Genomic DNA, 26,646 nt, shown 5'->3' with positions numbered 1-26,646 from the left:
TAATTATTATTATTTATTTATTAATTTTTTTTTTTAATTATTATATTTATGAGTAATAATTGCTTTTGTTAGTATATAAAAAAAAAAAAATTTTAATGATTTTAATGGTGGTAGTGAAAAATAAATAAATAAATAAATAAATAAATAAAAAATATTTGTAATTAAAAAAAATATCTTTGTAACAAAGAAATTGGTCACGTGGATAAATTTGAGAAGAGGCAAAGTGGTATGCAATTATTTTGAATTTTGTTTTTTTTGAATATTTTGAATATTTTGAATATCAACAATATCAACAATATCAATATTATTAATATCAATAATAGTAATAATAATAATAATAATAAGAGAAATATTATAATAAAAAAAATAATTAATTGCTTAGTATACAATTTATTTAAAATATATATATATATAAAAATTACTATAAAATAAGATAATTAGTCAAGTAATTAAAATCATTTATCATTAATGATTCATTTTTTTTTTAACATTTAATACAAATTTAATCATAGATTATTGATAAAATTCAAAAAAATAAATAAATAAATAAAAAAATAATTTTTATATCTGAATGAATTCTTTATTAAGTCCATAAAAAAAAGATGCAAATATTTATCTTTGTTTAGAAACAAAATTATAGCTATAATCAATAAAAAGTTATATATATAAAGAGTTTTATTCATTTATATGTCACTAACAACTAATGTTTATTTTTGTACACTGAAATTAACCTGTGCTTTAAACTCTTAAAAACTTTAAAAGAAAGTTTTTTTTTTTCATTTCCAATTTAAAAGAATTATAATAATAATTTAATAAAAATAATTGTATGATTTTTTATCTACTCAAATGTTAAAATTGATTAAACTCTTAAACCCTCAACCCCTTTTTGGATATTTTACAATATTTACTTTAGTTTATATAAATTAAATTAAAAATTACATTTCTACAACAAGTCAGTTCCTTGTGGCCCAATGGCAAGGCGTTCGCCTACGATCATTAATGGTTACATAGCGAAAGATTCCAGGTTCGACCCCTGGCAGGGAAGACGCTAAACTTTTTATATTTTTTTAAACTTTTTTTGTTATTGTATTTGAATTAAAATGTTTTTATTTATTTATTTATTTATTTTAATAACAATAATAATAAAATTTAAATCAATTGATTTTTTTTTTATCAATTGTTAATTTCTAAGATAACTTATTGTTTTTTTTTTTTTTTTTTTTTGCTGTGGATGGATAAGAAAGAAATTTTTGAAAAAAAAAAATTCCTCGAAAAATGTTGGAAAAAGATTTTGAGTTATTTTTTTATTTTATTTTAAAATAAATGATAAATAAAATAAAAAAAATACATTTTAATTTTAATTATAATTATAAATTTTTTAAAATATAAAAACTCAAGAAATTCCTTTATTTTTATTTTCAATTTATTTTTATTTATTTTTATTTATTTTTATTTATTTTTATTTATTTTTATTTATTTTTATTTATTTTTATTTATTTTTATTTATTTTTATTTATTTTTATTTATTTTTATTTATTTTTATTTATTTTTATTTATTTTTATTTATTTTTATTTATTTTTATTTATTTTTATTTATTTTTATTTATTTTTTTATTTTTTTTTATTTATTTTTATTTATTTTTATTTATTTTTATTTATTTTTATTTATTTTTATTTATTTTTATTTATTTTTATTTAAATTTTACTTTCTATCATCAAAAAAAAAAAAAAAAAATGTCAACCAAAATACTTTCTTTCTTTTATTATTTAAATCTTTTAAAATATTTTCCCATTACTTGAATGAACCTTTTAAAATCACACTTTTATATATATATATATTTAATTTTTTTTTAATAAAAATCTGCTGACTTTTAAAAACAAAAAAAAAAAAAAATTCAATTATAATTCTTTCATATTTTCTTCTTCTTCTTATATATTATTATTCTTCATATTCTTCATATTTTTCATATTCTTCATATTCTTATTTTTATTCTTCATCTTCTAATGCGGCTTTCTGATCTCCAGAGCCTATGAAAGCAAAAGGCTTCTGCACGTTGCAAATTTGCCTACTTACTTGACTTTCTAAATCTCATATTTGCCATTAATATTAAAATATTAAAATCTCATTCTTCGTCAGCCCCACTGCGTTCTAAACTATACCAAACTAAGTTATTTTCATATATATAAACAACAACTATATATGTACAAATTCCGTCATTAACACTCAAGAAAGGTCTTTTTTTATATATATTTTTATTATTTTATTTTTATTTTTGGTCTCTGGTATCCCCTTCTTCTTCTTCTTCTACTTTTTCTTTCTTCCCAGTTTTTACTTCCTTCTTGGTATTTCTCAAAAAAAAAAAAAAAAAATCTTTTCTTCCTTCTCTCTCCCCCCTCCCCGCAAAAACCCACCTCTCTCTCTCTCTCTCTCTCTCTCTCTCTCTCTCTCATGGCCCGCAGATTCTCAATCTTCGTAACAAAACTTCAAACAAAATCCCGCTCAAGCCAACAAAGTATAGCATCCGAGGCTCGCCTCGATACTCTCTCACGTGAAGCCCACGAGGGAATCGCACAATTCTTATCCTCGCGCGATTGCTTTGCCGTCTCTTGTACATCAGCAACCCTACGCTACTTCTACGGACCACTAACTTACCGCGCATGTATAGTAGTCCTCCCAGATAAATTGTGGGCACTCAAACAGTACCTAGATGACTTTTGCGAGCCCCGTGCTGTCGGTCACGGATACATGGCTTTGGTACCGCTAAATGTCCTACGAAAACCAGCCCGATATAGTTGGTTCCATAGCACAGCAGTATCAGAAATATACTTTTGGTTTGAAAGGGAATGGAGTATGCGCTCAATGAAGTTTGTCTACTCAGAACTAGTCGAATCCTTTTTCCCAGAAAGCACCTTCTACCCACTCCTTAAAAAAATCTCCTTCTCAGGCGGTATCTCGTCATTACCAAAGATTTTCCACTCAAAGTTTTATCTCTCATTAAAATGCATGTGCCATAAAAACGTCCTCGAAGCACTGTTTCGCATCCACGAACCTAGAGACCTTCTCTTTTATGGACATCATATCAAACACATTGACATCCGAAGTGACCAGGACTTTTCTTATCTTGCAGAACAAGCAATAGCCCCACTTCCATACCTCGAGTCGTTAAAAGTTAGTAAATATGACTGCGTAGCATCATTGCTTGTCTTACTGAGCTTTGCAAGTAAATCCCATCGGCTGAAAAAAGTCGAATTAAGTATACGCAACGAAAATGACGAATGGTTGCTAATATTTACCACGGGGCTCAACCAATTACCCCCAGATATTAAATACTGTTGCATCACTCTAACAAGCAGCATTGGCACCTTGCCAACACCATTCAACCCATCTTTGATCATCCCACAAGTCACAGCACTGGTGCTGCCTGATTCCCAGGGGGTCTTCACCACTGGGCTAAGTTTCCCTAGATTATCATTTCTTTCCACAGAAGTTGGATTTACAGAGCAACCTTTAGGATTTACATCAATTGCAGGATCGCTGGCGGTCCTGCGGTTGCCCAAAATTGAATACAGCACTGCAAGCTACCAATTGCTTCAGTTGCTGCCCAAACTGCGGCTACGTGTCTTTGAAATTGAAGAGTACAATAAAAGTATCCTAATGGTCAATGAAAAGGCCCAAGAAATGTTTTCAAAAGTAGTCTCAAGACACGCATCATCATCTCGACCATACTCCCCTCAAGGCCTTGCCGATCTCTGCGATATCTTTAAGCCACGAGCAAACCTCGAATGGGTGCAACAAGCTTTTGGTATCACCAGTGAATACTTTGTGACCCGCTTCACAGACCCCCTTAAACTGTATGCGGAGCTACTCGAGGCTACAGGTGGTGGCACCCTCAATTGCAAGGAACATATGGAGCCGCTTTACAACTTTGTTTTTTCATCGTGTTTTTTCGAAGCCCTGTTCCAAGTACTCCCAAATGTCCACACCTTACAATACTTTAGCTTTACTTTCCCAAACACTTACTTTTACGCAAGTCTATCACTGTACAAATACCTGGTCAATCCGCCTCATGCTGTGAGGCAAGTACTATTGTATTTCCAGGACATTAATGCCCAGGTTCATGGGACAGAGTCAATATCAGCACGCAACGCGCGAGCCTTTAAAGACCGTGAGGGTGTGTATTCGTCTCCATTTTTCGGTGTGCTTCCCAACAATGAAAATGTAGGCAAAAATGGTGCGCGCAACTACTGGTGTTACCAAAAACGAGGTGTCCCACGGGATATTGGAGACAAGGAATCTCTCGACTTGCAGTATAAGTGGAGTCACACGTTTTTGTATGACTATGTGCGTGCGCGAGACCAGCCAGTTCCTGGGGCTGTTGACTTGAATGCAATTGTGTTGGGGAACAGAGACAAAAGGGGTTGGACGGATGGGTCTTTTGATGGATGGATTTGAGAGAGAAGAAGAGAGAATATATAAAAAAAAAAATTAAAGAAAGAAGGATGGAAGAGGCTGGGTGAGTTTGTAACGACTGAAAAAAAAAAATAATAATAATGATAGTATATGCAAATAGATGTTATAGTAACAAAAAGATGTAAGTTTAATGATTCGACCCAGGATCGAACTGGGGACGTTCTGCGTGTTAAGCAGATGCCATAACCGACTAGACCATCGAACCCTAACCCTGAGAAATGTAAATGTCTATAGATATTTAATGAAACTTTATTAATAATAGAAATTACATCATACTCACGTGCTTTTTGGTTATTTTTAGGTTGAAAAAAAAAAATTTTGTTATAATAATAAACACATTGAACTGACAAGAGTTCCTTTAAAATAAAAAAAAACTTTATTAAATCAATCAATCAATCGGGTACTTTGTATTTAACTTAGCAATAGCTAATTGATTTGAAATTGTTGACTAATTTGCTTGTGAATTTTGACTTTTTTTTTTTTTTCTTTTAAAAGCAATTGAGGGAGGATCTGTATTTTTAATACTAAAACATGTCAAGAAAATGTCTTAGAGTATACTCGATACGTATCTTAAGTTCTCAAACTATATATATATATATATAAGTCTTTATAATCAACTTAAAGAATACGATTTTTGAGCTTACAGAAGTCAAATTGTTTCCTTTTTCTTTAAGATTGTTGTAAATGAAAACAAAGAGAATTTTTTTTTTAAAAAAAAAAAAACGGTTAATTCTAATATTTATCCAGTTTTTTCTTCTTCTTCTTGTTCTTCTTCTTTTTTTATATTTTTTATTTTTTTTTTCCCCCATTCTTTCTTTGTTTATATTCATTTTGTATCTTCATGCCCATTATTTTTTTTTCTTTTTTTCTTTTTTCGTTGTTTATAAAAAAAAAAAAAAAAAAAACCCCCTCCGTTTTCGGGCTATATATATACTTACTTCATTGATTTTTTGTTCAATACTAAAAAAAACACCAAAATAATAAAATACATTAAAACTCATTTTCAATTTTTATTTTTATTTTTATTTTTTTATTCTATCATAATTTTTTTTTAACAAAAAAAAAAAAAAAATTTCCCCATTTAAAGACCTGCTTTGTTTTTTTTTTTCCTTTACTATTAATAGCAAAATTTAAACTTATCTTGATTGCTTTTAAAAACCTTTTGTTTCGTCTTTTCTCTCTCTCTCTCTCGTTTTTTTAAAGTTGCGCTAGACAAATTCCGTCTCCAATGTTTTTTTTCTCATCAATCGCCTTTTTTTTTTCTCTTTTCAAAGTATATCTGGAAAAGGATCATCCAATATGCCTTGTAATTTATGCTTTTTTATCCCTTGTTTATTTTTTTTTATGAAAAAAAAATTCATGGTATCAAGTCTCAGATATAAATAAGTCAACCTGTTTCTTTTTTTTTTTTTTCTTCTTTTCTCCCTCCTCCATTTAAGAAATCTTGGGCAATGTCTGTTCTTGAGCCCGGTAATACTGTTTAAAACATGAGTATCCGTCCCATGAAAAGTTGTGATCTGGATTACACGTACAATGACCCTTTTTGCGCATACTCAATGACGAGGGACAACTCGTATATGGCCCATGACGGTAGCCAATATCTTCAAAATGATGAATCTCTGACTTGTCCAAAAACAGCGAAGCAGCAATAGAATGTACAGGTGCATCACCCCAACGCTCGTAGAAAAACCCGCCGGCCTTGTCCAAGTATGTAAAATATTTCGTGTAGGCTTCTCCACGCCAGAAATCCATGTCTGCAATCTCAAAGTTGGACCAAAAGTGGCACAAGTTATAAGACTCGCCCTTGTCTTCAGAAATGAAATTAAGAAGATTGTTTTTGGCCACGTACTCGGAGTGTGTTTCCAAAAACTTCTTGGTGGTATCCCATAGGGTCCGAATGGTTTCGACAAACTCGTAGAGAGAAATTGTAAACCCATACTTGATATTCTTGTCTTCCATAAACTTGAAAATGTCATAATCAATGTCGCAAAAGTACTTGACATCAGGTTCGACACGCCAGTAGTAGCGGTACTTATTCATGGCTGGGTGGCGCCAGAAAAATCCTGATTCGAAGCGGCACATGTGACGGTAAGATTCTGATTCTGCATAAATGATTCCCTTTTCTTGCATTTCCTTTCTTCCAGCTGCCGCCTTTTCCTGGTCAATCCAGTCCGGGTACCCCCAGAATTCCTTTGGAATTGTGTGGAATGATACTGAGCCGGAAACAACGTCTCCAATAACTTCCTTAAACTTAGCATCAAACTCTTCATCATTGAAAAAGATCCAATCATAATGGAATTTGCGATTGAAACGGTCTTCAACAGATTGAATCGAGTCAAGTAAAGCATAGAGGTCGCTATTACGTGCAAGAGTGACAAACGTGGCATTTGCACGTTCGTATGGTTTGCCAATGGGCGATGTCATGTCAGTATATTGGTTTGTGGCAGGGGAACCGGAGTCACCCTTTATTCGTTGTCGAAAGTATTTGAAGCTGTCTGATTCACTAAGAATTGCAAGTGAATGACCGTAAGAGAACTCATAGATGATGAAAATGACTACTAGAAGTAGGATGGCCATTCGGCCTGATCTAATGATTCCTCTGCTCATTGTTTGGAGAGGATTATTTTAAAATAAAAAAAAAAATAGAATAGAATAGAAAATAGTGGCTTATGACATGAAAAAAAAAATAATAATAAAAAGTAAAAGAAGGAATAAAAAAAAAAAAAGGGGGGGGGGATTGAGAAAGTTGAGAATTTAAATACTTTTAAAGAAAAAAAAAATAACAATTTTGTGTGTTCCATACGTAATCAGCACAACTACATATCAATCGAGCTCTTTTATGCGACTGATTTTTGTAAGAATTAAGATTTATTTATTTACTAGTGGCTGAGTGTACTAAAAAAAAAACAAATATATATATTTTTTATAGGAAGGATTGGTTTTTTTTTTTTTTTTAAAAAACCCTGCTAACAAACGAAGAATTTTGAAAGAAAGAATGAAAAAAAAAAAGAAAAAAATGGGTTTATATTTACAATAAAAAGATCAAAATGAAAGGTACGGTGGGTTGTTGTTGTTGAAAAAAAAAAAAAAATGGGTAAGAAAATTCAAAAAAAAAAAAAAAAAAAATTGAAATTCAAAGGGTTTTCAAAATCCATTTCAGTTACGATTTTAAATGAACAACTGTTCTTTTAAAGTAAAAAAAAATTTTTTTTTAACGAAATACGAAAGGGACCGTAAAGTTTTAAGGGTTGTTTATATTTATTATAATTATATATATATATATTTGTATTTATATATATTGCAGGTATTTTTTTATTTGTTTCCAATAGGTGACTTTGAGCCCTTTTATTTTTTTTTTTTATCAAAGAAGGAAAACTTTGAAAGATTTGTTTTGTTAAAAAAACTTCATAGAAAACCTTTTATTTTTTACTTCCCCCCTACAACTTCTGATGGTGGCTTTGCCATTGATTTTTTTTTTTTTTTTTAAGTTAAGATACTTGACGTTAACTTTTTTTTTTTTTTTTTCTGGAACAAGGAGATGAAATGGTTTCTCCTTTAATATCAAAAGAATTAAAAAAAAAAAAAAGTATACGTCGTCGACTTTGCTTTTAATCAATCAGAGTATTTGTAGATATAAATTTACGTTCCATATCTTTCTTTTTTTTATTTTTTTTATTTTTTTATTTTTTTATTTTTTTATTTTTTTATTTTTTTATTTTTTTTTTTATTTTTTTTATTTTTTATTTCATTTCATTTCATTTTTTTTATTTTCTTTGGCTTTCATATTCGATCGATCATCAATAAGTGGGCCCTCCTTTTTTTTTTTTTTTTTTTTTTTTTTTTTTTTAGTAACATTAAATGTTCACAGATATTTTGTAGATAAAATCAATTGACAAAAATAGAAATAAAAAAGAAAAGAAACTGGAATAAATGGGAAAATATATCATTGTTTAAAAAAATTAATAAGGCACAAGGTCATATACCTCCATGTGAATTATTTTTTTTTTTCAGATAGTATAATAATAAGGGTAGACGTATATATTAATACTATCCCAAACTATCAATTGGTAAAGTCAATTGTATAAATATTAATGGAAAGTAAATGAAAAAAAATCACATTTCAGCTATTTTCCTTCATCTTCTTTTAAAAATTATAAAGTTTTGATTTTATAAAATTCAATGATTGAAAGAAAATAAATAAATAATGACAAAAAAAAGCATTTGTTTGTTTGTTTGTTTTTATTCAAGGGTTATAGAACTATATAACATCAGCATCTGCGCTATCCTTTTTATTGTCTGACTATGTGACTTGCCGGTTTTCATTTGTACCTTTTTAGTACGGGTGGTTTCTGTTCTGTGCGTCTCCGGTAGCCCGGAAGATGGGCCCTGATGCCAGCTTACGAGGAACAGGGAGAACCAGTCTGTCGGTCCCAAAACCTTCCCAACCCATTTCCACTTATCTTCACAGACGCCCATGTATTTCTTAATCTCTTCCGTCAGAGATACGGCCCGCAATCACCTGCAGGCTATTTAGACTGTACAGAAGAGTCGGCATTCCTGTAACCAGGGTAGCCTATGGTTTTCAGTCTAGGTGTATACTCCCGTACACATCCTCAGGAAAAGGGGGTATTCTGGGAACCGAACCCAGTATCTTCCGCTTTCAAGCGAACGTGTTATCCTTTACACCATCCAGCCCTTTCCCTGCCAAAAAAAAAAAAAAAAACCAATTGTTTGTTTGTTTGTTTTTATTCAAGGGTTATAGAATTATATAACATCAGCATCTGCGCTATCCTTCTTGTCCATACTATATATTTTTTCATTTTAATAATAAACTTTTAATTTTGGCTTCAACATTGCATCTCCAACAGCCCGAAAATAAGTCCTGATGCCAGCTTACGAGGAACAGGGGGTTAAAATAACCAAACCTTCCCAACCTATCTCCACTTGTCTTCATCAACGCTGTAATTGTATTTCTTAATCCCTCCAAGCAGAGATAAAGCTTACAATCTCTTGTAAGCCAGTTAAACTGTTTAAGAGAGTCGACATGTCCATCTCTGGAGATATCCGTTTCAGTCCTTTTCTTTCCTCTTCAAGCAAAGGACACTCAACTAAAATGTGATGAACTGTTTCCAGCTCTCCACATTTGCAGTTGTAACTATCCTTTTCAATTCAAACTTTTTAAACCATGCGCCAAAGTTTCCATGGCCTGTGCGAAATTGAGTAATATTACTCAAGATCCTTCGACTATCTTTCTTCATGATCACTCCCGTAACCATTTTGGAAAGATTATCAGTACATTTCGACTCCACTGTGATATTATGATACCACAGATCCTTACTGCTGTTCCAATACATTTCTTGCCATTCTTCCATTGCTTGTTTCTTCAAAATTCCAATCGTCTGATTTTGTTGTTGTTTCAGTGTAAGAGGTTCAACCCTCTTGCATTTTCGTTTTTCATCCTTTTTAATCATATAGTCTCTATCATCTTTCGCCAACATGTAAAGCGTGGTTAGCTTTGCAATTGGAGATTTCTCAATCAATGTTAACAAATGACCATTAATAGGATTAGTTTTGCTAATATTTAGGTGTAAACGAATAGCTTTTCGTGCCACCATAAATTTTAGCCTAATACTATATGGCATTATACCAGCTTCCTTTTGTAATACCGCAATAGGAGTTGTGCGATAAGCACCAACAATTCTTCTTAAAGCCATGTTCTGCATTACTTCCAACTTGAAAAAAAAACCAACATTTTTATGAATTTAATCAACTTACTTAGAGTAAGTTTATATATTTAAAACAATATTTTAAAGTACCGGAGCACTAGTAGTTTAGGGGTAAAATTTGACGTTCCCATTGTCAAGTCCCCGGTTCGAGTCCGGGCTAGCGCATATTTTTTTGCTATTTTAACTGTCAATTGAGTGTTATTTTTTTGTTTGTAAACATTGAATTGTTTTGTTTTGTGTGTTGAGTGTCAAAAAAAAAAAAAAAATTAATAATATAAAACTAAAGTCATATCCCATGTTTTTATTTTTTTTTTTTGTTTGTTTTCTAGAACTTAGTGTGAACTTACGTGAGAAAGCAAGTTCACACTCACTAATAATTTATTAATAATTTATTAAATATATTTATAGATTAAAAGAAGCATCAGCAATTCTGAACATTTTGAAAAATTTTTGATTTTGGAAAGAAAAAAAAAAAGGGGAAAAAAATTACGGTAGAGAGCTTTTAAAGAAAATTAATTATTATTTTCTTCCCCACAAAATTAATTTTTTTTTTAAAAAAAATTTCAATAAATAAAACTAACTAACCAACCTTATAATTAAAAATTTACAAAATAACTTTTAACCGTTTGTTTGTTTGTTTTTATTCAAGGGTTTAACTTTTAACCTTAAAAAAAAAAAATTTACCAAAATAAAACAGTAACAATAAATTGAGAATTTCTTCTCGGAAGAAACTAAAAACAGGCTCCAGTGGCGCAGAGGTTAGCGCTTCGTGCTTATAGCCGTTCAAATGTGAATTTCTATGCAAATGTCACGATCGTGTGAGGAACGCGATGGTCGTGGGTTCGAACCCCTCCTGGAGCATTATTTTTTATTTTTTTGGTTGCGTTTTTTTTTTTAATTTTGAAAAAATAAAAAAATTTAATAATGGGGTGGCCGTGTTATATACGAAAATCCTAGTAATTGTAAAGGGGAAATAATTGCTCAATTTATCTGTATTTTTTTTTTTTTCAAATTTTCCAGCTCTCTTTGAAAAAAAAAAAGAAAATTTAATATAGTTTGTTAAAAAAAAAATTATGGCTTCATTTTTTTACATCTGATAAATAATATTATCTATTCACATTCACATATTGTCAAATCAAATCAAATCATTGCAGTCGTTTATTAAAAATATATTTAAATTAAAAATGAAAAAAAAAAAAAAGATGCTTCTTGTATAAAAAAAAAATTTGAAAAATATAAAAAAAGGGGAATGTGAGCCTGTAGCATCTGAGTATTTCGTCATAGTTTTTTCTTCCTTCTTCATCATCATTCTTTTTTTTTTTTTAAAAAAAAAAAACCTAATGATTTTTAATCATTCTCTCTTTTTAATTGAATTCTTATCGTCATACTTCAAAATCATTATTTGTTGATTTAATTCTTTCCTTCCTCCCTTCCTTTCTTTCTTTCTTTCTTTCTTCGTTCATTCTTCGTTCATTCTTCGTTCATTCTTCTTTTTGTTAATTGTTTCTTTTTCTTTTAAGAAAAGTGCACAGCAATGGGAACAACAATAACCACAATCAAAATAATGACACCTGCAATCAAACACATTCTCATCTTCATATCCTTCCACCACATTTGCTTGCGCACACGATTGGCTCCTCGTCGAAAGTCTTGAGCTGCCACCGCCAGGTTATCTGTCTTGTCTTGCAGTGCGTCCAGCTGGCCACCTCTATCAGCCATATGGTTGATGTTTGCGCGCATCACATCGACTGTTTGGTTGATTTCCTAAAGAGTATGTTAGAGATGATAAAAAAAAACAAAAGAAAAGAAAAAAAAAATAGGTCGCGTTATCTCGTGTTATTAATCTTTTTGATAAATATCATAATGGTCATGATCAGTTATTTATGTAGTATATATTAAAAAAAGGGGTCCATTTGATAAAAAAAAATAAAATAAAGTTGGTAGTAGATATCACTTGGTATATTCGTAATAAGGACAATTTTTTTTTTCATGGTGAAGATTATGATATTGAACAATAATACCAATAATTTTTTTTTTATAAATATCAAAAGTCGTAAAGCAAATATATTGATAGTTGTTGTTATTGTTGGTGGTGTTGTTGTTGTTGTTGTCGTTGCGTGTATTTATTAAACTGAGACGTGTGACCTGATGATATATATATTTATCAGAGATAACGAGAGAAATATTTTGTTTCATTTGATTAAAGACCGAAAAAAAAAAAATAGACATACATTTTGGATATCCTGAGTCTTGTTATTGCCTGTTGGCTGTTGTGCCTGTGGCTGAGGAATATAAGGGTCGTAAGGAACACTGGAAGCCATTTTTATGATTTTTGTAAAGAGAGATGTATATAAATATATGTGATGGTAGTGGTGGTGGTGGTGGTGATGGTGATGGTGATGGTAAGAAGGCAAAAAAGAAAAAAAAAAAAAAAGGGCTGTGTGTTTTGTTTGTTTGTTTGTTTGTTTGTTTGTTTGAGTGGAGGTGGCCAAAACTAAAAAAAAAAAAAAAATTATTTTGGTGGTGGTAGTGGCACTGATAATATTTTGTTTGTTGTGTGTGATTAATTAATTAATTAACTTTTAGTTAAATTTAATTTATTTATTTATTTAACACTCACAAAAAAAAAAAAAAAAAAAAAAAAAGAACCACGTCATGATTACCCACCACCACACAAATTCCAAGCTTTGCCTGACTGACTTTATGCTGCCTGTCTTTTAAGATAAATTGTATATTTAACTGTTAGCGTCACACATAAGCAGCAGCCTTGGCACAAAACTTTTCTTGGCCTTGCCACACACACACACACACACACATAAAAACCCCTCTGATTATTAAGTTTTTTTTACACACATTATTAAATTAAATTAAAAATAATAATTAAAATAAACAAAGCCAGGCTACTGATCAAGTCCCGACTCGCATTAAATCAAACACCGGGTTATTTTTTAATTAATCGGGTCTTCATTCGGATCCATTCACGTGACTACATACAAAGTGACATGAACCATTATTAGTGCTTTGATTTCTAAGCGTCATTTCACTTTTTATCTTTTTTTTTTTTTTTTTTTTTTTTTAAAAAAAACAGAAAACTTCCTTCTTTTGTTTCCTTCTCAACACCTTAAAAAATTTGAAAATCTAAAAAAATCCAATCATCACCAAAAATATATAAATATTCTCTATATAAATAATACAAAACTTACACAACCACCACCACAAATGAACTTTCTTAAACAATCATCAACCCAAATCTCTCGCCTGACTCGTTCTTCTCCAACAAGACTCTCCTATTACTCAATCAACCCAATCTTCTCTAGAATGTCATCCTCTTCTTCAGCTTCTTCTACCGCTACTTCTACAACAACTTCAGAATCTTCAGCACCACTAACAACACCTATTGGCGACACCGATGGAGGCCCCATCACAACTACAATTATCCAGCGTGTTCAAGAAAATTTCGCTCCCTCTTACTTTGCCATCTACAATGATTCTCGCTTCCATGCACACCATGCAGCCAGACGTAACTCGGAAAACAAAGTCGAGTCCCATTTCCGCCTTGAAATCGTTTCAAACGCTTTCAAGGGCAAACCTCAACCAGCCCGCCACAGACAAGTTTATAACCTTTTTAAAGAGGAAATGGCCATGCCTAACGGTGTTCATTCAATGTCTTTAAAAACAAAAACAGAGGATGAGTGGGCCAAACTTCAACAAAATGAGAAAAACTAATGGCTTTAATAATATTGTCAAAAATCTCATCATGTTAAAAATCTCATCTTGTCAAACCTCTAATCTTTTGTAAATACCCCCTATTGTTTTCTTTTTAATAAATCTTTACATATATAAACCATGTCATTTCCCCATTTCTTTCTTCTTCCTCTTCTTCTTTATCATCCATTAATGTTTTTCTCTCCAGAAATCCTTACTAATAGGTCAAGCGGCCTGTCAACCATTTGGCTAATGGCTACCCTTGGGAATAAACCCTCGGCCGCCTCTGCCAAACTTTCCCGCAAAGATATCCTGGCCACAGAAATCTCTGGTGTTTGTAGAATAATCATCAACCCAGATGGGCCTCTCGCTCTACGGCTCTCATCAAACCTACTCTACGGAGTATCGCTTGTCTACCAACAGCAAATCTCTTACCTTCTAACAGACGTCTCACAAATGCGCTCCAAAATCACAATGGAAAACATTTTCAACCTCATCACACTCGACCCCAAAATGGCAAAAGCTAAAAAATCATCTCTTGTCTTGAGAAATGACCTCAACACTTTTAACATTGACCACGTCCTACTCCCCATGGACCCGTTCCCAGCATTTCTTGCTCCACATGGTGAAGAAGATGATAATGATATTACACTCCATTCCATCAACCGTTTACCTAATGTGTTGGGACAAGATATGGATGAAGACCCTGATCTCCGGGCCGTCCATACTAACCTCCTCCTAAATGAAGAAGATGAAGCACTTGCTATTGATCTGGGGTTTGAATTTGGAGAAGACGGTGAGCTTCAATTTTACGATAATAACACAGGTAGACCAAGTTCATTCAACTCATCCCAAAGTACTTTAAACGGGAATGAAACCCGTCGACTGCTGGATGCAATCAATGATCAAGACGAAATTGTTGATGGAGCTGAATTTATGGCTCAAGCTCGCGTTAATCGACCTTCAGATCTTTACAATCAAGAAGAAGAGCAAGATTATCGAAATGATGACTATGATGGCTGTGGTGGAGGTGGTGGAGAAGATCCTAATCCTCCTGCAAACTTAGAAGATGAAGAACAAATTGATTACAACAACCTCCCCGATCTTAACGACATGTTCCCGCCGCTCCAACAGGTCCCCAACCCCACCACACGAAACCCCGAGGGAGAAGAAGAATCCACGGCTTTTACCGAAACACAAAATGCACGTCTCGATGAACACATTGAGTCCATCATAAATGCCCATAACAATTCTTCTTCACTCTCTGAGAGAGCAGCTGCAGTGGCAGCAGCAACAACAACACAACCTCCGGCTCCTGCTAGAACTGGTCCAGTTCTTAGAAAATGCCCTTATGATGAGGAAATTGGGCTTTCTTCAGATATTTTAAGGGAATTCCGAGAAAATTATGTCACAAATATGACTGCTCTCAACTCAGCCAAACGCCGAAGACTCGAAACAAAGCAGAATCGACTAATCACCGTACAATCTGTGCTGCAAAAATCCATGGGGTTACATCCTTTTGGAAGATTTCTTGGTAAGTTTTTCTTTTTTTTTTTTTCTTATCAAAACTTCCCGACTAATAAAATAGCCACTTTTCCCTTGGAAAATGTATCATTGTCTCCACCATTGGAAACAGGCCGTTCTGCTGTTGCTGGGCCTCTAGTCCCAGCTTCCCGCCAACCCAGCCTTGACATTGAAATTGGGCGTGGTCCTGACTCCACTCCACGCAACTTTAGTCTTGGTCTTTCCCCCCAGCCTATTCGAATCGGTAGTGATTCTTCCAGTAACCCTCATCACCACCATCACCACAGATCACTCAGTAATGGGCCCTTTGATATTCCCTCGCCCATTATACCTCGACAAACTTCTCAGCGACCTGGAATCAATGTTAACAACCTGGATGACATTGAAGAAGATGAAGCTGATGGTTCAGAGATTATGCGAATGGCATATCAACGGCTCAAAGATCAAAGAGAAGGCCGGGCTCCACAATTACCGACACCGCACCTTGATCAAAACGAAAATCGAGATGCATATCTTAACTGGGATTACGAGGACCAGCAGCAGCCTTATAATGATAATTACGACGCTCATGATAACTCAGTTATTCATCATAACGTTGGTCGTAACAATAATCTTGACTTTGATCTTGAACTTGATCTAAATGGTGACTTGGGTCTGGATGTAGTCCTTGACAACTTTTACGAGTCAAGCAGTGGTGAAGACAACTCATCAGTTGATGGTGAGAGAGAAGGCGGTCATAATACAATTCAGTTTGGTGGTGACCGCCAAGGTATTTTTGGTGCGCCAATAAAGAAAAACCGGTACAACAATGAGCGTCATTTTTTTAACTACACACGACGCATGGCATCCAAAATTACCAATCACCAACCATTGTCGTCGTCATCATCAAAATTCCGTCAAAGACTGCGGGTCGGATCACACTCACAGTCGCCGTCACCTAGTGTATTGGAAACTAGTGACAGTAGTGGTGAAAGTCTTGAAGAGGGAGGCAGTAGAAACTTGGCAGTGTTGAATAGAAATCACATTGTGGGCAGTAAAGACCCTGTACCGTTTGATGTGCTTTTCCCTGTGGGCACCACGTCGCGGCGCGAGGCTGCGGGGGCTTTCATGATGGTGCTCAAGCTCGTGACCAACGGCCGGATGCGCGTGCGGCAACAGCAAGGTGGCAGCACAAATATAGGTCGTGGAGGTGATGGAAGAGGTTCATTTGAAACCTCTCGTTCAGGCATCTGGCTTTTTATATGAGATTTATTGAGATCCTTCTAGATATCCCAGTACTTTGGGGGTGAAAAGATCTTCAGAGGTATATTTACTCTTAATAATTCTCTTTGTTCTAGCTTATAATAATAAAAATCTCAACACCTCTTTTTTTTTTTTTTTTTCTCACGTGGAGCTCAAAACCATCGCCGGCCGGCAATTGCGCGCACATGCTATCGGCGGCTGGTGACCGGTTGGGTGGTTGTGTGCAAAACAGACTGGCACTGAAAAGTCTAAAAAAAAAGTGCCTCGCGCCATCTTCTGACTACCTGCCCGCCCTTTTTTTTTTTTTTTTAATTTTTTTTTATAATAAAAAAAGTTTCTTAAATCTATAATGTTGATTCTTTCCTTCTAAATATCATCCCCTCATTTACTCTCAGTTGCTGCTTTCAAACAACCATGCTCAACATCTCCTTCTTCGAACTGCTACCAACTGAAATCCACGAACAACTAGCAAACTACCTCTCCTGCCACGACCGCCAGGCCCTCAGCCAATGTAGCACCGTCCTCCAGGTCCAATACCGCCGACTCGCATGGCGGTTCTGTGAAGTTGTTCTCGAATCTAATCTCCGGGCCACCTCCTACATTGCCTTTACCAGACAACCTTCTCCTCGCGAAAACAAGCGCGTGCTCATTCCAGCAGCGCTACTGTGGGCTCCAGAACGGTACTCGTGGTTCCCTAGCAATAGTGTTCATGACGTCCGGTTCTGGTTCCAAAGCGAATTGGACCCAGACGGAACCGAATATGTTTACGAAAAATTGCTCGAACAAGACGTTTTCAGAATCCATAGAAAATACCCCATAGTGTTTTGGTGGCTGGCTAAAGTCTCCTTCTCCGCAAGTATATCGCCAGTCCAGGGATTCCTGGACTCACCATTCTACTGTGACCTCGAGCGACGGCTCACTCAGCAAACCGATTTACACCCGTTCGAACTCGATATTATGTTTAAAATCTCAAAACTCGTCACACCATTTACCTTCATTCACCGCATAAAGTACTCCCATTCCATCACCAAGTTGGAGTTTGATCGCAACATGAACATCGATGAGCCCATTGCTGTTGAGTTCCCCAATCTCGAAGTGGCCAAAATATCCCATTTCATCGATTCCCGCAACTTCAAAGATATCATGCAGAAAATCTCCCACTCTAAAAAGCTTCGCGACCTGAGAATCCACATGAGCTGGGATATTCTAAGCCACTGGAAAGATGCAATCAACGATGGACTTCTTCAAATTGTTCCAGATATCGAAACTTGTGTCCTTAAAATTTCGGAAACCTCGCTTCCAAGTGATTACGACTCAGAACTCAAATCCTTCCTTGTCCCACAAGTCACCTCCTTTGTCACAAGCACACACGACCTGCTTTCAGGTCACTGCATCTTCCCGCGAGCTACAAGTATGACAATTGAACTCCACAGTAATCTATCTGCATTTAGATTCACCCCCCTGTCCACCTCCTTACAATCATTAAACGTCCATATTTGCGAATTCACCCTCTCTCTCGCATACTTCATCAAAGCTATTCCACAACTCCAGTCTTTGAAACAACTCAAGGTCAACCAACAAGAAACTCGCATCTTCATGTACAACTACGACATTCAAAATTACTGCACCCGTGTTGTCCAAAAGTTCCACGCCAAAACCTTTGTCTGCGAGCTTGAACTCGTCGACCTCCAACGCAAACTCAACCTTGAGAGTTTCAATTGGAAAATCCGCCAAGTCCTTGGCGTCGATTTCGACATTCTTAGCTCTAAAATCCTTGATCCCGTCGCAAGCTTCATCCATTGTACCGAGGTTTCAAATAGCCTGCAAACTGAAATCTTTGAAACATTCCGATACGAATGCGGCGTCGCAATTCAAATGATGTTTTACGACGCTCTTTTCTCCGTGCTCCCGGATCTCCGCGCATTGGAGTACTTTAAATTAGAACGCTCCGAGGTCTGCTTCTACTCATCTCTGGCTCTCACAAATTTCCTTCTTCATCATCGTCCGCCACAACTTAAACAAGCCCTTCTCCATTTCGTTGATACAGACCCCACTTTCTGCGACAAGGATGGGGTTCTCAGATCTATTTATGACGAGTCGTTGCCAATAATAGATGACGGTGTATTTTCAGTTTGTCCGTTTTTCGGAATCCTCCCCAATAATACAAACTATGTCCGTGCAGGCACCCCACCTGGCCCGTTTGTTGGCAGCAGTAACAGCAACGGCTCTGTTAGTAGCACCAGCAGGAATGGTAGCACCAGCAGCTCATCCGCTCGCAGTTCTTCGAGCACTAAACGGACTTCAGATGTTTCAACAACTACGCGAATCTCTAGTGCCTCAACAACCACAGCATTGACGGCCTCCATTACTAATGAATCGCCCGGTAAGCCTTCGCACTCACCCAATCACCCACCAACACCGCCGGCGCCTGGTGCAAGCAACCGATCCGGATGGCGGTATCACTTACAGGGTGCTGCAACGCCGGCAACGGTGGATGAGCGGTATCGCGGAAGCTGCAAAAAGTCGCACGTGTTTTTGTACGACTTTTGTTATGCCAAAGACCAGCCGCTGACTGATGAGGACATGCAGAGCATAGTCAGAAACGAAGGCTCATGGGTCACGGGCCAATTTGGTGGGTGGATATAGAAAAAGGTTAGCTTATTTTGTATTTTATTTATTTATTGGTATTAATATTAGAGAAAGGATGTTTGGTGAGGTTGCACATTAAAAGATTGGAGAATTGTAAATGATAAATGACAAAATGAGGGCCCGGTTGATGGGGGTTATTACCGGATTTTTTTTCTTTGATAAAAGTATACATATATAAAATAGCTCTCATAAAAAATATTTTATTCTACACTTGATCTCGATTTACAGAATATGTAGTTTGGTTTTGTAAAAAAACAAATAACGACTTATTTATGTATAAATGCTTTGTGAAGTGAAGACTTTTTTTTTTATAAAGTGATTTCTTTTGTTTTTTTTTAATTGTTCAATACGAATTAGAAAAAAATAAAAAAATATAAATAAAGTCAAAAAAAAAAAAAAAAACTCGAAGGAGGTTTAGTAGCTGTTGAACAATAAAATTAATTTTCGATAGACCAAAAAAATGATATTCAGAGGACATTTTAATCATGAATTTTTTTTTTCTGGAAAACCTGGTTTCTCTTTTTTTTTTTTTTTTTTTTTTTTTTTAATAGGAACCCGGAAAAAAATCAATGGTTTGTTTTACCCAGAAGCCCATACAAAAATCTCCAAGATTACGTTAATCAGCGGAACTTGGGAAACTTCACCGGAAATTTTTTTTTATTTACCTCATCTCTTTCTTACATACACAAAAAGCCGTTAAAAAAACGGAAAAATTAGAGGTTTTTATTCTTTTGTATTATCTGAATAAGCCTCTCTTTTCTTTATCTTATTTCAATTGTTTAGTATTTACACATTCAGTCCTTGGTTATTTTTTTTTTTTTGAACCCAAATCGCTCAAAACTTTTTTTAAAAAAGATAATATTAACTTTTTTTTAAAACAATAAATTAGAATAAAGCCTCATTTTTTGAGATAGCCGTTTTTTTAATTATCAATTTTTATTAAGATATTTTTAAAAGTAGCTTAAATTATGGAGATTTTTTAATTCAAAGCTTAACATTGGTGATTTTTTCTCACTGGTGTATCTTTTTTTTTTATTGCGGGTAGATTTAATATTTGCCTTTCAGATATCCTGGAAGATGGGTTTAAATTGCAGCTTACGAGAAAAATAGAAAAAAAAGAAAACCAGTTTGTCTGTCTCAAACCTAACAACTTGTCTTTACGGACATATATATATTTTTTCCAATTAAAATAAACACTGTAATCACTCTGCGGGTTAATTAATATAAACTGAAGAGTCGTTATTTCTTCTCAACAGGATAGCTTGAAGGTTTAATTGAGGTATATACCTTCGTACCTTCGCTTCAGGAAAGGAAAACATCTCAGAAAAGCACTCAGTATTAATTAAAACTAAACAAATATACTTTAGCCTTTTGGAAATTATTTCCTATACTTTATAATAGATTCATGTTTGTTTGTTTGTTTTTATTCAAGGGTTATAGAATTATATAACATCAGCATCTGCGCTATCCTTCTTGTCCATACTATATATTTTTTCATTCTGATAATAAACTTTTAATTTTGGCTTCAACATTGCATCTCCAACAGCCCGAAAATAAGTCCTGATGCCAGCTTACGAGGAACAGGGGGTTAAAAATAACCAAACCTTCCCAACCTATCTCCACTTGTCTTCATCAACGCTGTAATTGTATTTCTTAATCCCTCCAAGCAGAGATAAAGCTTACAATCTCTTGTAAGCCAGTTAAACTGTTTAAGAGAGTCGACATGTCCATCTCTGGAGATATCCGTTTCAGTCCTTTTCTTTCCTCTTCAAGCAAAGGACACTCAACTAAAATGTGATGAACTGTTTCCAGCTCTCCACATTTGCAGTTGTAACTATCCTTTTCAATTCCAAACTTTTTAAACCATGCGCCAAAGTTGCCATGGCCTGTGCGAAACTGAGTAATATTACTCAAGATCCTTCGACTATCTTTCTTCATGATCACTCCCGTAACCATTTTGGAAAGATTATCAGTACATTTCGACTCCACTGTGATATTATGATACCACAGATCCTTACTGCTGTTCCAATACATTTCCTGCCATTCTTCCATTGCTTGTTTCTTCAAAATTCCAATCGTCTGATTCTGTTGTTGTTTCAGTGTAAGAGGTTCAACCCTCTTGCATTTTCGTTTTCATCCTTTTTAATCATGTAGTCTCTATCATCTTTCGCCAATATGTAAAGCGTGGTTAGCTTTGCAATTGGAGATTTCTCAATCAATGTTAACAAATGACCATTAATAGGATTAGTTTTGCTAATATTTAGGTGTAAACGAATAGCTTTTCGTGCCACCATAAATTTTAGCCTAATACTATATGGCATTATACCAGCTTCCTTTTGTAATACCGCAATAGGAGTTGTGCGATAAGCACCAACAATTCTTCTTAAAGCCATGTTCTGCATTACTTCCAACTTGTGGATTTCTCCTTTCAAGATTTTATGATGCCAAATTTCTAAGCCATATTCAACAATTGGTCTCACGCAAGCAATATACAGTGATCTGACTGCAGACCCTCGCATACCTTTTTGCACGCCTCCAAGATGCCAAATAGCGCCAACAGCTTTTCTTGCTTTATTGATTTTATTCAAAATATGAGATTTAAAATCAAGCAGATTGTTCAAAGTAATTCCAAGCAATTTAACTTCCTTCTGGGGTTCACGAAGTTCTCCATTAGGTAAAGTAAGTTGCACTTTTTCATCTTTAGGTTTCACATTTTTTGTAAAATGAATAAAACCCAATTTATCACCCAAATCAATTTTGGTCATTCTTGATTTAGCCCAATTACAACATTTTTCTAATATGTTGCTTAAGCTTTTGGTATTTTCTTCAATTTTACCTTCATTGGTAATAGTCACATCATTTATAATAGATTCAATTTCAAATTTACAATGTATTGCAAATATTTGCAATACTACAAATGGGCCTCATTGCCTATGGGCTCTAACAATAACGGTTCGATGGTCTAGTTGGTCATGGCATCTGCTTAACACGCAGAACGTCCCCAGTTCGATCCTGGGTCGAATCACTTTTTACATCTTTAATCAATTGTTATGTTTTTTGATTTGCTAAGAACTTTTGATTCTTTTATTATTCAAGTTCCTTAGATCTTAATGTTGAGCTGTGGTGGTCAGGAAAATGTCTAAAAGAAAATTTTGTTTTAAAGTTTGTGATGTTACGTAAGCATGTATTTTTCAAGAGAATAGAAAAAAAAAAAAAAAAAAAAAAAAAAAAAAAAAAAAAAAAAAAAAAAAAAAAAACTTTTAGTGAACAACAAAAAATATGGGTAAGTAAAAAAATAAGCACGAATAATCATGTCAAAGTATTCCAATACATTTATATATTTGATAGATATTAGTTTAAATATGAAATCATAATATATTTTAAAAAAAAAATTAAAAATAATTATAAAAGAGGGAAATAATTAAGAAAGACATAGGATAAAGTAATATGTGAATTCTCTGATTGTTGAACCAAATAAAAAATACAAGTTTAAGAGAAGTATAAATAACAGAAATTAATAAAAAAAATACTTTATTAAATAAATTGGTAAATTCTGTAATTAATTCTATATTTATTTTTACAAAGTTTTCTAAATAACTAAAGGTAATAGAAAATGTTGGATTTTATGCAACTCCATCAAAAGTTCATGTTGCTAGGTGTTTTCAACCTAATTTAATTATTTACTTTTACAAATCTATTCAGCAACCAAAAATTTTAACAGAAATTATAATAATTTAACAATATAAAGGCTAAAAAATTGTTTGTTTGTTTTTATTCAAGGAAAAGGCTAAAAAAATTGGGTAAATGTAATTTTACATTATATGGCATTATCTTAAATACGACCTAGAGATGTTATTTCTAACAAAAATGGTTCGATGGTCTAGTCGGTTATGGCATCTGCTTAACACGCAGAACGTCCCCAGTTCGATCCTGGGTCGAATCACTTTTTACATCTTTAATCAATTGTTATTCTTTTTTATTTGGTTGAAAATTTGTAGTTTTGAGATTTTTTCTAATTTTTCTAATTTTTCTAATTTTTGCAAACTTGGTGTTGAGTAATGCTGAGAAAAAAAAAAAGTTTAGTGTTTGGCGCTTTGGTGAAAGATTTTGAACTTTAAGTGATTATATAAGCACATCAAATTTTTGAAAAAAAAAATTGCGATCAGTGATTTTAGTGTATAGCCAAAAAATTAATGAAATGATAAAACACTCAGATAATTATTCAATTGAATAGAAGAACCAGTTTATTTTTTTAATAAAATCAATTAACAATGTCAATTATTATTATTAGTATTAATTAATTTGAATTTAGTTAGAAATGTGTAAAGTGATAAAGAAATTTAAATTAAAGATTGATCCAGATTTTCTCAGATTGTTGGTTTAGAACATTCAAAGTTATAAGAAGATATAATATAGACATCTATGACTTGTCTAGAAAGAAACACAATAAAAAAATTAAGTAACTTCAAAATTTATTATTTATTTTTAAATTCTCTAATTCTGAATATTTTTTGTTTTTTGTTTTTTGTTTTTAAACATTTTAGCAGTGTTATTTAATGATTATGAAAATACATATTTTAAGTAATTTATCAATTTCATTTCTACAGGTCCATTAATTATTGACAATTTTTTTAATTTCATATAAAAATTTTAATATTTCTTAAACCAACAAATTCAAAAAGTGGTTTCAAGTAAACCTAATGATAGGCCAGGGTAGCGCTGGTTTTTCTGTGGAAGGGGGTACTCCAGTAAACTCTGCAGAAAATGGGGACATCTTGGAAACAATATCTGTATTTTTTGCCGTAGAACAAAATTCTTTTCAATTGCATAAACCGGGTTATTCCATTGAACTGGAATTTATGAAAAACTAGTTCACTTATTCACAATTGGATTTTCAAACATTTTTTTTGTCATCAATAAAGCGGATTCAGCTTAGTTGGAAGAGCTTCAAACTGAAGTTAAATCAATTTCTCAAAGCTAAAATACATTAATCACAACAGTTCGGGACACCAATAAACAGAATCGCTAAAAGTTATACCTTGACAGTTAATGGTTCAACAATACACTGGTCGGTCACAAACATGAATACCAAAAAGAAATGATTCGACCCAGGATCGAACTGGGGACGTTCTGCGTGTTAAGCAGATGCCATAACCGACTAGACCATCGAACCCTAATCCTTAAAAAAGTAAACAGGAAATGTAATATATCACACCCAAAACACAATTACGTAATAATAATCACGTGCTATTATCTTTTTAAGAAATTTGACACTAGTCTGGAAAATTGTAGTAACCACCAAACTTCATGAATTACTCTTAAAATCATATTAATATTAACATTGGCTATTTATGACAGATATCTTTTTAATATTTTTATTTGTTTTAATCTATTGATATGTCTCATCAGTCTACAGGTTAAATTGACGAACATTCATAACTATACAGGTTTGGTCTAAATTCATTGAGATACATGAAAGCTTGCTGTTTTCTGAAAATTTGAAAGGTTCGTTGACCGTTTAAGAAACACATACAATGAATTCTAAAATCTTAGAATACTTTTAGTATTTAAATCCAAAAAGTATTTCTTAAAAGATGAAAGTGTCATTTTATTCAATAATATGCATCTAAAAAGTCATTTTCCATTTTTATTTATTTTATAATTATAACTTTTTTTTTTTGTGATTTACTAATAAAGGATCATTTTTTTATCTCCATTCTCTACAATTTACTTTAATTTTTCACACATTAAAAATTGATATAAAAACTCCATAATACTTCTAAGACCATAAATTCAAGAGAATCAAAGGTTATTTAGTAACTCTTTCCTTTTATTGTTTCTTCTTGATTATAACATCCTTCTTTTTAGATATTTTCTAAGACGAAATGGAAAAAAGAATAATTTTTATAAAGGATGATTAATTTAAAAATTTTTTTTCTAAAAAAGAATTGAAGTTTTACATTTATAAGAGAATTCAATTATTAAACTATCGTTGACTTTTGAAAAAAAAAAAAAAAAAAAAAAGGAAATGTCTACTGTAAAAAATGAATCTGCAAAAAATATTAGCGACCCCGGTGAGGATTGAACTCACGATCTCACGATTAACAGTCGTGCGCCTTAACCAGCTTGGCCACGGAGTCCGATCACGTGAAAACTTTATTTATACTGTCCACCATAAAACACTTTAACAGTATTAAGATATTCAACAGTAATATAGAACATAATGAAACATTCCAAAATGGTCACGGGAGTGATCATGAAGAAAGATAGTCAAAGGATCTTGAGTAATATTACTCAGTTTCGCACAGGCCATGGCGACTTTGGCGCATGGTTTAAAAAGTTTGGAATTGAAAAGGATAGTTACAACTGCAAATGTGGAGAGCTGGAAACAGTTCATCACATTTTAGTTGAGTGTCCTTTGCTTGAAGAGGAAAGAAAAGGACTGAAACGGATATCTCCAGAGATGGACATGTCGACTCTCTTAAACAGTTTAACTGGCTTACAAGAGATTGTAAGCTTTATCTCTGCTTGGAGGGATTAAGAAATACAATTACAGCGTTGATGAAGACAAGTGGAGATAGGTTGGGAAGGTTTGGTTATTTTTAACCCCCTGTTCCTCGTAAGCTGGCATCAGGACTTATTTTCGGGCTGTTGGAGATGCAATGTTGAAGCCAAAATTAAAAGTTTATTATCAAAATGAAAAGATATATAGTATGGACAAGAAGGATAGCGTAGATGCTGATGTCATATAATTCTATGACCCTTGAATAAAAACAAACAAACAAACAAGAACATAATGAAACAGACACAAAGAAATTATAAAAACAAAACAAAACGAACATAATGTATTAATGCAATTTTAAAGCCAGAATTAAAAGTTTGTTATAAAAATGAAAAGATATATAGTCTGGACTAGAAGGATAGTGGAGATGCTGATGTTATATAATTCTGTAACTCTTGAATAAAAACAAACAAACGAACATAATGTATTATTGACTCAATCTAACAACTTTTATAGAAACAAATCTTTTATTTAAAAAACACAAATATTAATTGTTGATTTACCATAATAACAATCACAAGGATGATGGACTTTATATTATACTAAGAAATATGAATGAAGTAAAATGGATTATTGAAAGTAGTGGAAAATGAAAAAAAAATATATATATATATATTTTCTATTTTTTTAAACCAGTAATGGCATCTGATTTATACTTGAAATGTCTTTAGCTAAATCATTTACTAATTTAAGTTTTCAAATAAATAACTACTCTTTTTTTTGTTAAATTCATTGGATTCTTTGATTTTTGGTGTTTTTTGAGAAAT

At 33.1% G+C, this 26,646-nt stretch overlaps 8 protein-coding genes across 8 annotated transcripts; 4 read left to right on the top strand and 4 right to left on the bottom strand.

Moving 5' to 3' along the window:
* Nucleotides 1-2,449: 2,449 nt before the first annotated feature.
* On the top strand, nt 2,450-4,453 carry SAPINGB_P000623 (uncharacterized protein; the record flags this gene model as incomplete). The annotated part of the gene is made up of 1 exon (XM_031995346.1): nt 2,450-4,453. One exon carries the CDS (start codon nt 2,450-2,452, stop codon nt 4,451-4,453), a length of 2,004 nt encoding a protein of 667 aa, XP_031851237.1.
* A 1,452-nt stretch (nt 4,454-5,905) lies between these two features.
* SAPINGB_P000622 (uncharacterized protein) lies at nt 5,906-7,078 on the bottom strand (the record flags this gene model as incomplete). Its single annotated transcript, XM_031995345.1, has 1 exon — nt 5,906-7,078. The coding sequence occupies one exon, from the start codon at nt 7,076-7,078 to the stop codon at nt 5,906-5,908; it is 1,173 nt and encodes a 390-aa protein (XP_031851236.1).
* A 2,501-nt stretch (nt 7,079-9,579) lies between these two features.
* On the bottom strand, nt 9,580-10,185 carry SAPINGB_P000621 (uncharacterized protein; the record flags this gene model as incomplete). The annotated part of the gene is made up of 1 exon (XM_031995344.1): nt 9,580-10,185. One exon carries the CDS (start codon nt 10,183-10,185, stop codon nt 9,580-9,582), a length of 606 nt encoding a protein of 201 aa, XP_031851235.1.
* Nucleotides 10,186-11,712: 1,527 nt separating this feature from the next.
* SAPINGB_P000620 (uncharacterized protein) lies at nt 11,713-12,518 on the bottom strand (the record flags this gene model as incomplete). Its single annotated transcript, XM_031995343.1, has 2 exons — nt 11,713-11,961; nt 12,429-12,518. The coding sequence occupies 2 exons, from the start codon at nt 12,516-12,518 to the stop codon at nt 11,713-11,715; spliced, it is 339 nt and encodes a 112-aa protein (XP_031851234.1).
* An 898-nt stretch (nt 12,519-13,416) lies between these two features.
* On the top strand, nt 13,417-13,923 carry SAPINGB_P000619 (uncharacterized protein; the record flags this gene model as incomplete). The annotated part of the gene is made up of 1 exon (XM_031995342.1): nt 13,417-13,923. The coding sequence occupies one exon, from the start codon at nt 13,417-13,419 to the stop codon at nt 13,921-13,923; it is 507 nt and encodes a 168-aa protein (XP_031851233.1).
* A 171-nt stretch (nt 13,924-14,094) lies between these two features.
* On the top strand, nt 14,095-16,671 carry SAPINGB_P000618 (uncharacterized protein; the record flags this gene model as incomplete). Its single annotated transcript, XM_031995341.1, has 2 exons — nt 14,095-15,436; nt 15,491-16,671. 2 exons carry the CDS (start codon nt 14,095-14,097, stop codon nt 16,669-16,671), a joined length of 2,523 nt encoding a protein of 840 aa, XP_031851232.1.
* A 411-nt stretch (nt 16,672-17,082) lies between these two features.
* On the top strand, nt 17,083-19,314 carry SAPINGB_P000617 (uncharacterized protein; the record flags this gene model as incomplete). Its single annotated transcript, XM_031995340.1, has 1 exon — nt 17,083-19,314. One exon carries the CDS (start codon nt 17,083-17,085, stop codon nt 19,312-19,314), a length of 2,232 nt encoding a protein of 743 aa, XP_031851231.1.
* A 2,099-nt stretch (nt 19,315-21,413) lies between these two features.
* On the bottom strand, nt 21,414-22,082 carry SAPINGB_P000616 (uncharacterized protein; the record flags this gene model as incomplete). The annotated part of the gene is made up of 1 exon (XM_031995339.1): nt 21,414-22,082. The coding sequence occupies one exon, from the start codon at nt 22,080-22,082 to the stop codon at nt 21,414-21,416; it is 669 nt and encodes a 222-aa protein (XP_031851230.1).
* Between the last annotated feature and the right edge of the window lie 4,564 nt (nt 22,083-26,646).

This window comes from Magnusiomyces paraingens (genome assembly GCF_902498895.1).
Source record: "Magnusiomyces paraingens strain CBS 517.90 genome assembly, contig: contig1, whole genome shotgun sequence".
Lineage (NCBI taxonomy): Eukaryota > Fungi > Ascomycota > Dipodascomycetes > Dipodascales > Dipodascaceae > Magnusiomyces > Magnusiomyces paraingens.
The sequence above is the reverse complement of the archived record's forward strand: the minus strand, read 5'-3'. Positions and strand labels throughout refer to the sequence as shown.